Source organism: Penicillium rubens (genome assembly GCF_028828025.1).
Source record: "Penicillium rubens strain IBT 27055 chromosome Unknown utg000002l_segment0_segment0, whole genome shotgun sequence".
Classification (NCBI taxonomy): Eukaryota; Fungi; Ascomycota; class Eurotiomycetes; order Eurotiales; family Aspergillaceae; genus Penicillium; species Penicillium rubens.
Window position 1 is genome coordinate 1,857,292 of NW_026890600.1, and position 15,032 is coordinate 1,872,323.

The 15,032-nt window shown below is 50.2% G+C and overlaps 5 protein-coding genes across 5 annotated transcripts; 1 reads left to right on the forward strand and 4 right to left on the reverse strand.

Annotated features, from left to right (window-relative positions):
* Positions 1-324: 324 nt before the first annotated feature.
* Positions 325-3,213, reverse strand: N7525_003175 (Aim21 family protein; the record flags this gene model as incomplete). Its single annotated transcript, XM_002559381.1, has 2 exons — positions 325-2,240; positions 2,292-3,213. 2 exons carry the CDS (start codon positions 3,211-3,213, stop codon positions 325-327), a joined length of 2,838 nt encoding a protein of 945 aa, XP_002559427.1.
* Positions 3,214-5,234: 2,021 nt separating this feature from the next.
* On the reverse strand, positions 5,235-5,981 carry N7525_003176 (Tvp18 family protein; the record flags this gene model as incomplete). The annotated part of the gene is made up of 4 exons (XM_061212626.1): positions 5,235-5,535; positions 5,588-5,683; positions 5,869-5,884; positions 5,945-5,981. 4 exons carry the CDS (start codon positions 5,979-5,981, stop codon positions 5,235-5,237), a joined length of 450 nt encoding a protein of 149 aa, XP_061069647.1.
* Positions 5,982-6,756: 775 nt separating this feature from the next.
* N7525_003177 (uncharacterized protein) lies at positions 6,757-8,805 on the reverse strand (the record flags this gene model as incomplete). The annotated part of the gene is made up of 9 exons (XM_002559379.1): positions 6,757-6,977; positions 7,037-7,150; positions 7,212-7,401; positions 7,455-7,555; positions 7,610-7,886; positions 7,954-8,093; positions 8,169-8,235; positions 8,301-8,416; positions 8,490-8,805. 9 exons carry the CDS (start codon positions 8,803-8,805, stop codon positions 6,757-6,759), a joined length of 1,542 nt encoding a protein of 513 aa, XP_002559425.1.
* Positions 8,806-10,751: 1,946 nt separating this feature from the next.
* On the forward strand, positions 10,752-11,606 carry N7525_003178 (3-hydroxyacyl-CoA dehydrogenase family protein; the record flags this gene model as incomplete). The annotated part of the gene is made up of 1 exon (XM_002559377.1): positions 10,752-11,606. One exon carries the CDS (start codon positions 10,752-10,754, stop codon positions 11,604-11,606), a length of 855 nt encoding a protein of 284 aa, XP_002559423.1.
* A 719-nt stretch (positions 11,607-12,325) lies between these two features.
* N7525_003179 (putative TBC domain protein) lies at positions 12,326-14,939 on the reverse strand (the record flags this gene model as incomplete). Its single annotated transcript, XM_061212627.1, has 2 exons — positions 12,326-12,715; positions 12,768-14,939. 2 exons carry the CDS (start codon positions 14,937-14,939, stop codon positions 12,326-12,328), a joined length of 2,562 nt encoding a protein of 853 aa, XP_061069648.1.
* Positions 14,940-15,032: the final 93 nt, after the last annotated feature.

Below are 15,032 nucleotides of genomic sequence, written 5' to 3' on the forward strand. Positions count from 1 at the left end.
ATTGCAGAAGGGTAGGTATACCTAGCTGGACACTGAATTACACTGAGGGCATGTTGTGGGCTCACTAAACGTGTATTTGCTGCGTTTACACCTTCACGGCAACATTGAAGCCATGTAGTAGATTGGGGACATTGAAAGTTAGTATCATATTGTGGTCAGCTACAGAACACTACAGTCGTCTACGAAAAGGATTAAGGAGAGATTGGAATTTGAATTAAGTAACAAATCATTCATAAAATAAGCAGAAAGTAATAAGATGTGATCTGGCAGAGGTGGGATAAGCGACATATAGAAAAGCGAGGGGTGACCAATGCACATATTCAACTACTGCTCAGAGTGAATGCTCCCGTCAGACTCCCTCTTGTCGTTACCTGACGCAGTAATGTCTTCTAGGGCTTCGTTCACTTTAGCCGGAGCTGCGGCAGATTCAGTCAACACCGAGGCTGCAGCTGCAGGTTCAGAGGGCTTTGTCTCGCTCACGTCGTCCTTTTCCTCCTCCTTCTCTGCTGGTTCTGTTGCTACTGGAGACGGCTCAGGCGATTTCGGCGTTTCTGCCTGGGTCTGTATGGGCTGAACATCTGCTGGTGTGGTTTCGGGCGAAGTCACGTCCTCCGCAACGGGGGATTCAGGCTTTGGGTCTACAGATTCACCGGCAGTGTTCTTGGCAATTGGAGGGGCCATTGGGCGTTCAACAGGCACCGATGGTTCTTTCACAGCAGCGGCAAACTTCTCCTTGTTACCGGTCCCAACAACAAGATTCCCGTCCTGGCCGACTTGCCAGACATTCAGAGCTTCTGTGATCTTGATCTCCGGAATAGTGGGGAGTTTGGAAGTAGTTTTCTCGACGGCTGGCTTTCGTCGTGCCGGACCGCGGGCTCTTCCCTTGCGAGCATCGCTCAGAGGCTGCTTCTCAACCGGCGCCTCGGGCTCCTTTTCCTGAGGCTTGGCCTGCTGTGGGCCCAGTTGCAGACGTGAATTCAAATCAGTGAGGAAGCCCGCCTTCATGGCTGCAATCTTGCTTCCACCCGGACGGGCAGGGATTGCGGGCTTGGCCTTGACTGCAGGGGCCTCTCTCGAGGCTTCAGCGGTGCCTGCTGGGGCCTGGGAGCCGGGCTTAGCCGGGCGAGTAGGGACCTGGGGTTTGGGTCTCTCTGGGATTGTTGGTGGTTGGCGCTTTTCGGTCGGCGAGGTAGACTGAGCCTGTCTCTGTGGGCGCGGGGGAATCGCAGGCTTGGAAGGTACTTCTGGACTTTTCAATTCTTCTTTCGCGGGCTCAATCGTGGTCACCAGCTGGTGACTATCGGGGGCATCTTCCCAAATATCTCTACTGGGGAAGCGCTGTTTCAAAGTGTCTGGTCGTATGGGAGTCTTCTCCTTGGTGCTCTCGCCTTCCAGGATGTGGGTTGCCACCTGATGAGAGTCGACCTTGCTGTTCTGCATCCTACGCGTGGCCTCCTGCTCGGGTGTTTCGAAGATTTCAGAAGAGTCTCGCTTAGGCAGATCTGGAGTGGTGACGGTGGCATGAAGCTGCAGACTGTTCGGGGTATCCTCCCAGATATCCTGACTAGGGAATCTATGCTTGAGTGTGTCTGGCCTTTTCTTGAAACGATCCGCAGCTGACACGGTTTCTTTCTTAGCATCGTCTTCGGGGAACAACGGCTCGTACTCATCGACGTCTTCAAGGGGGGTGTGCGCATCCTCACGCGAGTCATAGCGAGTCAGCACCGGGAATTGGCCTTGCGCGCTTGTTGATCGACTGTTGGATCGACTGTGGATACTAGGGGTTCGACTGCGGCTATCATCATCGAAGCTTCCACGATGCTCAAATGTCGGCGAGACGGCGGGATGTAAGTACGCTGCCTCAGGGCGCACTTCATCAGCCGCCAAGATTGGCTCTTCTTCCTCCTCAACGTTCTCATCTGTCGGCTCATTCTCTTCCAGCGCCGGGGTCGGGGCAAAGCCGTCCGGGTGGTGCAAAGGATGCATCGGATCATCCACATGGATAACGCCACTATCATGATGTCCATGCGAACTGGTTCTACGTTGACGCTGAGGGCTTGCGGTGGTTGGCTTCTGCGTAACTTCTGAAGGGAAACTCATCTGTCGAAGTGGCGACTCGACGGTCGGCTGGCTTTCGAGTCGAACGTCAGGAGCGGGAGAAGCAATTTGATGTATATACTCGTCGGACGCCAAATATCCCACCTCCTCTTCAGGGGTGCCCACAACGGTTGGGGAAGTACCTGGCTACAGTTAGCTTTTAAAGTGACAGCACAATTGGTTCCACTACTCACCAAGACCGGAACCAGTCTGCGCCGAGCTTCGAACAATCTTGTTGAGGTCGTCGCTACTCATCGCCCAATCTGGACGCGGGGTGCCGACACCAGGGCCGTATTGTCCTTCTTCCTTCACGAATTCATCGGGATGCTTTTCATACCAAGCCTTCTCAAACTTATCGGGATGCTGAACACCATGTCCGTGCAAACCATAGCTACCAGGGGGTAAGGAAGAGTCCCGAGCACTACGAGTGCGGTTGTGGTTACGGCTCGAACGCTGCGAGCCTTGTTCAAGGTACGGGCTGGGGGATGGTGCCTGGACGTCACCGGCATTGGGGTACATGGGCACGCGGAACCCGTGCTCCTCTCCGATATGGGTAGAATGTCGGCGGTCATTGGACGCAGTTGAGGATTCAGCGCGTGAGCCACTCGTTCGGGAATGTGTGGAACGACTTGAGCGTTCTGGTTCCTCGCGACCAGGCGAAACACCACGGCCCAGTCCTGCCGCAGCAGCCTGGCGGGAATCAGTACGGGTGACGGCCTGGACTTTTGCTTCAGCACTTGATGTCGGCAACGAGGGTCTCGGTGCATGGATCTTAAGATCACTGCTAACATTGCGAGTCTCCGCGGGGGTCTGGTGATGGCTGTCCGACACGTTTCCTGGGTCGAGATCCGCATATTCAATACCCTCCTCGCCGAGAGACGGTATCGTGACGCTGGGTGGACGTGGAGGCGGATCATTCGAAACGGTACGGCTCATGCTAGGACCACTCCATTCATTGAACGGCGAAGGTGCATAGCTATCACGCATGGGTGAAGCCGAACGATCATTGCGGCGGTTGCCAGGGCGTGGCGGTATCTTGGGCATTTCCAACGATGACGGTGGTTTGGGAGATCGAGCCGGCCGAGGGGGGATGGCCGGAGCAGTTTGACTTGACATGGTGAAGTCCTGGGAGCTGTCAACAGGTCAGCGGCAGCCCAACCAGATACCCCACGGGTACGCTTGGCCCTCTGCGGGCTGGGAAGCAATGGAGACACGGCCCCAACTGACTTGCAGGGATCCATGCAACCAATCGCAGCTACTATAGATATGCATCAAATTGATGCAAGACTCCCCGAGAGTAGGCCGGCCTAGCCAATGCAGCTGATAAGAGCATATAGAATGGTTTGCTTACCTGAATATGGTGAGAACCACTTTCAGTCTAATTAGAACGAGGGCCAAAACTTGCAATTGAAACAGTAAAAGCAAAGATATTGAAGCAATCCCGACACTAAGTTTTGGGAAAGAGAGATGATGTATGCTCTTTCTGCCAGCCTGACGTGCTCTGACCGCAACGGAGAATGAGCGTACCGTACTAATACCGTATCATTACTACAGGTCATATAGGGGCCAACGATGATCCATTACAATCCATCGCCCCGCCGATGAGATCAGTCTATGGCCTTGATTTTCAATCTGAGTACATATTGAGGCATTTTTTTTTTTCTTCTTTCATCTGCAATCCCAGTGGTCAGGATTGGTCTTGGAATAATGCCTCGTTTCTGTAGCCGTACAGGACATGGTACCCGCAGTTGGCCAGACCATGCCGTCTATGATCAAGCGTGTATATTCTTCCCGGATGTTGTAGTAACTATATTGCACAAGATATCTAAAAAAAGAGTTCCTCACCGAGGTCACTATCTTGCACGGTATCTAAGACGATTTCTCTACAGTTGGATTGGCTGGCAAGGCCGAGGCGGTGAGTATAATGGTTCTCCGCATTGCATCATCGTTGACATGTAGCTATCCAACTCTACTGAGTCTACATCGTACCCTTCACTCTACAACCATAGAGTATTCTTGACATATATGTGTGCTAGCTCGTGAGCTCTTAGACTCGTAACTATATAATTCTTTTGACTTCGTTATTCCTCCAACTCACTAGGATACACTGATCTGTTCAACGTCGAGATCCACTCTCAACCGAAATAGCGAGAATACCCGCCACATCTTGATCACCAGGGCTAAAAAGAATTTGCGGGGTAGCATGACCTGTGACCAATATACCAAGGTGAATACCCTTTGCGCCACGTTCCTGGGCTCATCTGCCTGTGATTCAAGCCAGAACTATGGTTTGACTCCTGCGGGGCAGACTCGATTACATTCGGCTGCCTAGCCCAGCTGGACCTCACAAGTTCGTATACGGATTGCCATATATGGGACGCCTAGTGTGCATATACATACAGTATATAACATAACATACGTGGTGGGTCGGTCCATGGCTGGCATCCAATACTAGTTGTAGCAAATACGTCGTAGTCTACATCTATTCCCACCTAGTCCTATTGGTGGAACTATCTCAGGGCCAGGCGGGTATAGATGCACTTCCAACCATATCTGTATTAGCCTTGGGCTCAGTATCGCCCACATGGCGAGCTACTGCCTAATGGGCCTAGGCGTTGTTACCTTAGGAACATATGTACCCAAGTGTTGAACTCGATGTATTGTCCACATGCTTCTAAGCCCTCGGGGGCCCAAAGAGCTTATGCTTCACCACAGAGTATATCTACAACATATAGCTGAATTTATACGGAGCCTAGTCTCGCACTCTGATTAGATTAAGCTTGGTAAATGAATACAACTTCAAGATAGTAAACAGAACTCCTATTCTGGACGCTGGCCACAAAAAGAAAGGAAACCACGGATATATCTGCTGTAGGAACGCTCATCGACTTTGAAAACAGCCATGTCCAGCAGGGTCATCCTGAACCAAACAGAGACATACAAGTACACAGTAAAAACACAAAACTATTTCATAGCCCATCCTAATGCATGCTGCCCAAATGGCATTTTATCTTCTGCACCGTCTGCATCGAGCATTTCATCGTGTCGCACAACCCTCCAATCACCAGGATTAATCCAAAGATGGGTCCAGCTGGTATACAAAAAGGTAGGAACGGCTCGGCATGAACATCATGCCATCAGACAATCATCTGTGCAACTCCCTGACCACCCAGGGTCTTGCTGCCCACAAACTCTTGCTTCGTCACAGCTGCGAGTGCGTAGAAGATAGATGTGATGAGAAGGAAGACGGCACCAGCAATCAAGCTAGAAGCCCTCTCGGCGAGACTGACAAGCTGGACACCACCAAGGACGGCGTAGATAAGAGCGCGCATCGGGTTGGTTGTAAAACGGCGGATAAAGGAATCGAATTTCGGTGATGTGGGACAAATTCGGAGGAGGAAGGGCACTTCAATGAAGAGGATGATGAATGCCGAGGCACTGAAATGGTTTAGACTTCGCAATGAATCAGTGGGAAATGCATGCGACTCACATGCTGAGGACACTGATGATTATCAGAACCACGTTGAATGAAAAGATGTTCGCAATCCCTAGCGCAAGGCAGAGGATAATACACAGCACACCCGTCCTAGATGTTTCGTTAGATCGATCCCTGTATATGCGGAACTGATGTTGGGAAGAGTGATTGAAGCACGGCCACTCGAGGTAGCAGACACAATTCAACCATTTAGTCAAAGTGCCCAGTGCTCTCCCGCGACATGGTGCAATCCTGCAAAGAGCACTGAGTGTGGGAAGGCAACGCGGGAAACTAACCATTGTCCATAGATGCCTAGAAACGGCCACCAAGGTTAGCAGTTGAGATATGGTGTTACAGAATCCAGACACTTACTGAAATTTCGCGATCGGAGTTCTTCGCCTAGCGACATGGTGGGCTAGCGAAAAAGGATTGGGGTAAACAAGAGCTGAAGATCAAAGATGGGGGGATTCGCGGATGATCAGAGGTGTCAGTCCGGCAAAGTGTACACGCGGTTGATTATCCAGGGCGGTCAAAGGATGAAACAAACAAAATGGGCAGCAACGATCAACAATTAACAGAGCGACGAGCAACTGGATGAAAGATATGGGGATATGACGATCACTGTAGTGGTCCAAATGTTCCAACGTTGCTTTGATAAGATCATCCCGTTGTTTTCTCAGACAGGCTTCCCACATAATCACTAGGCAGACGCCAATAGTCAAGGCCCTAATTAGTCGGGCTATTTCTACTTCTTTCAATGCATAAAAGATTCATAGAGTGTATTTTTGCAATTTATGAAAGAACTTGATCAAATAAGCTGTGGTTCCTATATAAGTGACTCACCAGATAACATCTTGAATTGAGTGGCGGGCTGTAACATTCTGCATCAGCTTAAAAGTCCTGCTGGGCTTCTCGCTTTTGGGCGAGGTATCGTGCATTATACATCTTATTTAGTCAAGACTAAATGACAGGACTATCCACAATATGGAAAGTAGACCCGGGAAAGCAGTCATCACGGAGGTATGTACTCTCTACGAGTATGTATAAGAAAGTCGAGAGAGATGTCTATATTAGGTGAGCACCTGAAGAAGCACACAACGTAATCTGAACATCTTCCTTAGGTGCCTAGGTGAATGATAACATGCTCAATCTCTATCATCCAGTCGTCAACTTTCACAATTGCCTCAAAGCATGTACCTGAATAACGGAGAGCGATCACCCAGCGAGTCAGGATTCTCAGGATACTCTGAAGGATCCATGGCATCCCGCTTCCGGTTAATACGCTGGTACGTGATGCGCAGAAGGACAGTTGCTATCATACCCACGACAACGAAAGCAAGTTCAAGGGAGTGGCCAAGGATGTAATTTGGCGCATCTTGAGCACGATAGAAGTTCGAGGACATAGCTGTTGAGTAAGGACCATTAGTATGGATCTCAAACCTCCAATTAATGCGCTATGCTTACCTCCTGCCAGGTTTCCTAGTCCAATGTAAATAGCCATGCCGGCAGCCCGCTTGTAGTCGCCTGCCATATTCACGCTGAGCCATGTGACGTTTCCGGGGAAAGCTGGGTAGATTCCTGTTGGTGTGTTAGTTGGGGTATATAAGGATGCGGATGTTGGTTACTTGGATGTACTTACCGACGACCGCGACGAAAATACCAAAATACATAACACCTGGCACTCCCCGACCTGTAGATGCGAGGCAGATGATGAAGCCGATGCCGATCATGGCCATGAAGAAGAGAATGAATGGGGATCGTTGCTTGCGTCTGTCCGATATCCACGCTGCAATAACAGCGACAATTGCTGCAGTGATATAGATTGGTACCTAATATGATGTCAATCACCGATCCAAAGAAAAAACCAGCACAGAGAGCTTACGGTAAGGAGCTGGGCAGTCGAAGACTTATAGCCTAGGTCCTTGATGATCGAAGGAAGGAAAAGAGAAATGCCGTATAGCGGACAAGTGATACCCCAGTACACTTTGCATGGATCAGTCAATGATACATTTATACCCAGATACGAATCGAACTTACTGAATAGACCCAGCCAGATTTGCCAGTCGGCGAAAGCATCAATGACATAGCGCATTTCGAACTTATCATTCGTTTGGTCAATCTCACGCGAATCTGCCGAGTTTTGAATCCGCAAGCTGTGGATCACAAATCGACGCTCTTCTTCAGTCAAAAAGGTGGCAGTTTCCGGAGAGTCGTGAATCGCAAATGGGGCTATAAGTGCCACAACAACCGTAAGAAGACCCTCAAGAATGAAGATCCATCTCCAGCCAGCATATCCGCCCACACCGTCCATTTTCTAAGAAATCCGAGAATCATTAGTAACGTTTTCATTGCTGCCAGCGGCCAGCGGACAGAACACTTACAGCAATAGCGTATGCAAGGAGCCCAGAGAATGCACCCGCAATACTGGCGGCGCTGAAAAAGAGAGCTTGTCTGAACTGTGCTCGGTGACGTGGATACCAAAGCGTAATATAGTATGCCACACCGGGATACAAACCGGCTTCTATTTTGTTTCATTGCACCCGTTAGTCTTGAGTAGAACAAGGTGCAGGTTGGGAGGGGCCAAACATCAACATACCTGCAACGCCTAGAAACAATCGAGTTGCGAGAAGTCCACCGTAATCGTTAACGACACCCATCAAAGTCTGTTCGCAACAAATCCATTATTAAATGCTGTCCAAGACAACCCTCGAATGACGCGCGCACTCACCATAACAATTCCCCAAGCGATCATGATCAAGGGAAGCCATCTCGAGGGTCTTAGCTTCTTCAGGAGCAGATTGCTGGGCAATTCAAAAACGCAGTAGGTAAAGAAGAAGACAGTCACTGCCCGCAAATATGTGTCAATTGGTCATTCTTTCATGAAAACAAGCAACTGAAGGGATCGGATATATCATACAAGTCCAATTGTATTGCGGTCCTGTCATATGGAGATCGTCGACAAGCCCTTCTATCTTTGCATTGCCGATATTCCCGCGGTCTAAGAAGGCCAACAGATATAACAAGCTCAGCATGGGAATAAGACGAATGTCCATCTTCCGGAGGACAGCTTTTTCATCGACTCCCTGGAAGGTCGGTGAGCCGAGGCTGGATGCTTCCGCGTCTGCGACTAGCCCATCCTGCTTGAGATCGGCGATGTATGGGGATTTTTGGACGGGAGTATCATCAGATTGGTGCAGGGAGGTCTTCTCCGGTGTGTCCTTTGAATCAACCATGGCAGGCAAAGAGTTATGAGAGAAGAAGAGAGTCAACCAGCACGGGCATCATTCCGCGAGTATTTATACTAGACCCTTGAAAAAAGCTTAAGCTGACCGGGGCAAGTCCGAAAACTGGGGATAATATCCCTTGGCATGAGGGGTATACTACATTGGGATAATATATTGGAGGTACTTCCTTGGCAGTTGATCGGCCTCGGGTGTGTGTTTTCTTTGATTTGAAAGCAATGTTGAGTAATATTGAGTGGCAATTTCATTGATAGCTGGAACTTTGAAGTTTTTAATGGCTCATATATACGTTATATATCAAGATAAGGACTATGTAGTAGATGTGAGCACAATGGGTATAGAGGTGGTGGCACGCTGCTCGCCCCTGGTTACTTGCGACACAACCCATGGACGCTAAAATACCTTGTAATTATCATACTGGAGTCCAGTACGATTATTTAGGTATGTATCCTGAGCAGGCTTCTTTAGCGCTCCTTGCGTTAAATGATACATGTATCCACAATACGAACCTTCCAAGGTTGGAAGTTGAGGTCAAATCTGGGAGAGGCCCTCAATCAGATCCACCACGACTTCCACGGTTCACAGTCAGATCGTTCCATCCATGGATTCATCTATGCCCTGCCAACTGGCTTAAATTTAGCACCGATAGGGTTTGCGTGCCAGCAACATTTGGGACAAAGTTCGGGATACGAGGCAAAATACACCATAGCCCGTCTGGCTGTCCTACCCAAAGGAACGAGACTACCACGCCTAAACTATTGTGCTCTAATTCTATCTCATCCTTGGGACAGGCTAGCGTATGCCTTAAAAAACAGGGGTGATATCAAGCCAACAACTCCAGCAATCCTAGTGGGCAGCAGGTGCATTGCACTCCGAACTAATAGCACCAAACTCTCTGTGTAGATCAAAGACTGGAAAATGGAATCCCAGAGGTGACAGCCTGTGCCTTTTTATGGTCAACTCTAGCCGTTGGGTTACCATTGTGCTACCGGAGTATTCTTGTTCAACCCTGGAGTATGCCACTTACGTGGAACCAGTTGAGGTCTTTGGACATTGAGCCCTTAGGCATAATATAGGAGTGTACCTAGGTATATATGTAGGTATGGGTCAACATCCACATGTGCACATAATGTAGGTACGCCTTTCTAGGAAGGAAGTATCTGGAATGACATGATACTGGCCCATCTCGCTCTTTCCTTCTCTCAACCACGCAGCTCTCAAGTTTCCCGTATCTTCAACAATTGTCTCCCAGGTTATCTACCCGTCTCTCGAATAAATGACACCTGGTTCCGAGACCTGAATGCTTTGGAACCCTACTTTGCCTGAATAGCAACATCTCGCTGCAACTTGGACACGGAAACCTGGCCTACAGATTCACTACCAAGTTAATCGTGTTCCCCACGGCCACACCAATGTGGAACGAACCGTTCTAAATGCTGAGTATAGCTGCAGGATCTACAAGCTCAGGATCGGGAACCGACTTGATGGCTGAGTCGGTGACAATAATTACTAGGGGTTGTTCTCTTCCTTGTCTCCTTTCGACTTGTTCTCATTTTGCTCGGATTATCTTCACAGATCATGTCTCGCAGTTTGCGTATTTGCTCATGGAGCCCCCTGAAGGCATCTGGAATGCTATAAATGACGTTTCTTACCTATCGAGGATATGATCCCACTAAACCCCCGGGGCCCACTCCACACTAATATAACGCGGAGCCAGTTCCCTATTGTAATGGACAACTCTACTTTATAGTATCGGCACTCAGCCACATTTGCCCTCAGAGTTAGATCATCACGGGGAAAGCTCCGGCATTCAATCATCATAGCATCATAGCGCCACAACCTCTCTTTCCATTAAAGTGACCAACAATGACTATCACTCAAGACCATATCCCACAGGGCCACCACCAATACCCAGAACCTCCAATTCCCAAAGCACAATGCCGTCAAGCCCATGGACCAAACCCGATACAAGCAAGCGGCCCATCGCCGTAATCGGCGGCGGCGTGATGGGCCGACGAATCGCCATGATGTGGATAGCCGCCAACTTCCCCGTGATGCTGTGCGAGAAAGCAGTCGACTACGGCGGCGCAGTGGGCTACGTCCAGGAACACGAAGCCGAGCAAGCCGCCAAACAACGCACGGATCCCGGCGAACTGAAAGCAACAAACAACCTAGAAGAAGCCGTCAGGGACGCATGGATGGTCATCGAGGCCGTCCCGGAGAAACTGGAGCTGAAGATCGATCTCTTCGAGCAGCTGGACAAACTCGCCCCGCCGGACTGCATCATCGCCAGTAACTCGTCGTCGCTGAAGTCCAGCCAGATGATCGTCAAGACGGAGAAGAATTACCGTATCTGCAATGGTCACTACTACATGCCGCCTGAGCAGTTGTTCTTTGAGGTTATGGGGTGCGGCTACACGGACCCTGAACTCATTTCGTTTTTGATGGAGAAGGCGGCTCAGGCTGGGCTCTCGCCTGTGCATGCTAAGGTTGAGTCTACTGGGTTTGTGTTTAATCGCATTTGGGCGTCGCTCAAGCGTGAGATTTTGCTTGTCATGGCTGAGGGCGTTAGTGATGCTCATACCATTGATGAGATGTTCAAAAGTTGGTTTAAGGCTACCAAGGGTCCTTGTCTGATGATGGATACTGTTGGCTTGGATACTGTGTACAATATTGAGGCTGTATATGCCCAGCAGCGTGGCGTGGATACCAGGGCCATGGATTGGCTGAAGGAGAACTTTGTTGACAAGGGCAATCTGGGTGCCAAGGCTGGAAAGGGATTACTTGGATAAACACCATTATAGATTGTTTCTAGAAATTGCAATACAAAAGTGTTCTAGAAGAGACCATTGACACTGCAGTTCTGAGTTAGAGCTAGTGTTATAAGACAGGACCAACTGGAACTATTGATTTATTGGGTATAAGATAGAATTGCACCCTCGCCACCGGGATTATATAGGATGGATTCATGTCGCCTCAGACAGTCCAATTAGGGCATGACAATGGGCTGTAACTCTCTGAGACAATGAAACACGATTTGAACCAAATAGACGGCGGCAACGAGGATGAAAATGACCCTCGTAGCCAGTCGTCAAAGTGATGTACAAGAGTGTTGAAGAAAGATAAGGATAAAATGAAATGACCAAAAGAAAGTAAAGGAAGGCATGAGGATAGGTATCGGGCGTCCAAGGAAAACCGGACAGGGAATCAACAGTCATAAGAAGTATTAGTGCCCAGGAGACACAATAATAAGAAATTAGGCAAGGAACGTAGGTAAAGTGAGAGGGCAATTAGAACAGGACGTCGGCAAGAAGAAAGCGCGCTCTGAGACCTCGGAGGAAAGGGTATAGAGTGAAGGGCATTAGGGGGAGGCCCTAGGGTGCGACTTGCAATCATTAGGGTATAGCACACCCATAGGGCCGATTAGTGCAAAAAGGGTTGGGAGTGAAGAAATTAACCAGACAAGGTTGAGGGTTGAGGACGAACGCGAAGCCTGGACCAGAGAAAATTACTAAGGGGTTTTTCTGCGACGATGGACTTTCCATTCCGCTTTAGCGACACGCATGAACATTTCCGTGTCTTTGATAGGAACCCAGCTGGTGAGGACTTTCATGATATTCTCGAAGTCGGACTCAAGAATGATTTCACGCATGCCGTCAATAAGGGCAGCAGATGAAGCATGCAAGACGTCAAGACCTTGGCCAAATGTCCTTGGGTTCTCAGGAGGGGGTGATTTGCTCTTCCCTCCAGAGGTTGCGGGACGAGCAGTGTGGTCTTCGGCATCTCCAAGGAGCATGAAGACATCCCACACCCGAAGCTGAGCCGGGAAGGGGATCGAGTAATTAAATAGAGTAAGGTACCAGCGAGTGCCGTAGGCTGTGGGTGGGATTCCGACCTCGTTCTGCAAAATTAAGCGTCAGTATACACTTGTGTTTCGAGCGGAATTGACTTACCAGTTTCGTGGCCACTTCACCTCCGGCGAGCCATTCTCGTTCAAAGTCGGCCAAGGCCTCCATTAAACCAGCAAAGCCGGACTTGTACAGCTCTTCCAGGCCTCGCAACTGCCACAATCTGACGAGCATAATAAAAGCGTGTTCCTCATCGTAATACGCCAGTAATGTAGCCGCGAGAGTTGCCATTCCCTGTACGTAGCCCGTATCAGGAAAATAGAGTGACATGGCGTGAAGTACACGGAACAATAGTCTTTGGCCACCCCGATAGCGCCTCCGAAACATGATATGGCTGGAGATAGTCCGCGGTACATCGATATCAATCTGGACGTCGTCCGGTGACGAGATGAACTGGAGCTCATTGAAGGCTTCGATGAGCTCGTCAGCAGGCGGGCTGCCCTTGTGGCGCCTGGCACTGGCTTCGAGAAATGAGTACCAGGCCGTTGACCGCCACCGGTCTGGAATGCCTTTCCAAGTTCGCTCAATCAATTTTGAGCTCTGAGTATCGAACTCAAAGGTCATGCCGCCGCCGTCCTTGGCCTTCTTGGTCGGCTTAGCCATCTTGGTCCACTTGTCTTCACGTTGCCACTCCTTCCTTCGCATTGCGCGAGTAACTGGTGCATCTTCTGTCTCACCACCAGATTGAGTGGGTAGAGTGAGCATGTCGGCCGCCTCATCTTTGGCTTTTCGATCGCGGTTGTGAGGCAGATGATTGGTCGCCGTACGCAGACGAGATGTCGAGCGGCGTAGTGGAGGACCATAGTTGCTTTGTGATGAAGATGGACGCGCGTTTAGGGAACTTTGGGATATTTTGCGGACTAGAGATGGCCCATTGAAGGAACGGTTGCTGGCCGGAGCGGTTGGTGGGCGAATTGAACGTTTCCGCCGAGGTGCCTCGGAGGCCAGCAGAAGGCTGGTCGTGACTCGTTGAAGCGGGTTAATATCGGAACCATTGGAGTTCTTTGCAGGACGAATGAAGCCATAGCGATCGACTTCTTCTGCACCGACATTTTGCCAATATTCAGCACCGCCAGCTAGCTCCTGGGTTTCCCTCTTGATTCTCATACGTTCCACTTCGGCAGACGCCCTTGGCTTTGTTTCATTTCCAGTCTCATTCGTCTGAGCAAGTGTTTCAGAGGTTTCAGTGTCCGGGACCACACCCTCTTCCCATAATACCCCGTTTTCTGAGGCCATTGCTTTCGCAACCTCGGAGTCGGTAACATTGTCTTCGCCCTTCTCGTACATCAGCCGAACTCTCCGTGACAACATATCTTCGTCTGCCGATATTGCTCGGCTCGGAAGACTAGTCTGTCTCGGGCGAAGCCTGCCCTGAGGTTTCACGTGCCGTGGAATCGCTTTCGGTGTTCCATTTTCTCCTTCGGGCCGGGTCATGGTTATGGCAGGGGGCGGGGCAATTTCAGATGCTTGTTGGTCCAAATGTTGATCACGATACTCTTTCGATATTTCCTGAACTGGGTGGGCTAGCTCTTGGCAAGCTTCATTCTGTTCTAGACTTCGCTGGGCCGGGTCTGGTTTGTGCTCGGGGTGCTCGGGGTGCTCGGGGTGCTCGTCCAGCTTCTCCTGAGGTGGTTTCGGGTGAGGACGTTGCGCCTGATTCTTGATCAGACTTCCACGATTGGAGAACTTCATCGGCTTATCTAGACCATCCAAAGAGGCTGTCGGTATATCCAAGGGGATACCAGTAAAGGGGCGCTCAATTTGAGGCACTGGCGGAGGGTCTTCCAAGCTGAATTTCCTCTCCATATCGAGGGACCGTTTCTTCAACCCACCCCACTTTCTTTCTGACCATCGAGAGCCCGGTCTTGAGCCCGGTCGTGAGCTGGGACGGGAACCTGGCTCATTCACAACAATGCTGGGCACGCTGCGCAAGGAGGGCGGGCCCTCCGATCGAACCGTGCGGGTTTCATCTCCAACGGACGTGGATGGCGCGAGCCGTGGAAATGTGAGCACAGATGCATGGTCATCACTCGGACTGGCTGACGCAGCGCTTGTGCTTGAAGACCGGCCGTTGGAGGCTATTGGCGCATCGGCTGTGGGCAGCGAGACCGACCGGGTCGCAAGAGGAACGTCGGTATTTTCAAAGGGCACGGCGCGAGTCGTCGGATCGGACTCCGATCGGTCGGGCGATAACGATGCAGAAACCTCATTCACCATTATCCCGGCATGGCTTGCGACTCTGCGCGTGGGCTAGAATCGCGTGAAAGAAAGGAATGTACGGAGTAGGGACGCGAATGGGTTTAAGCGAGA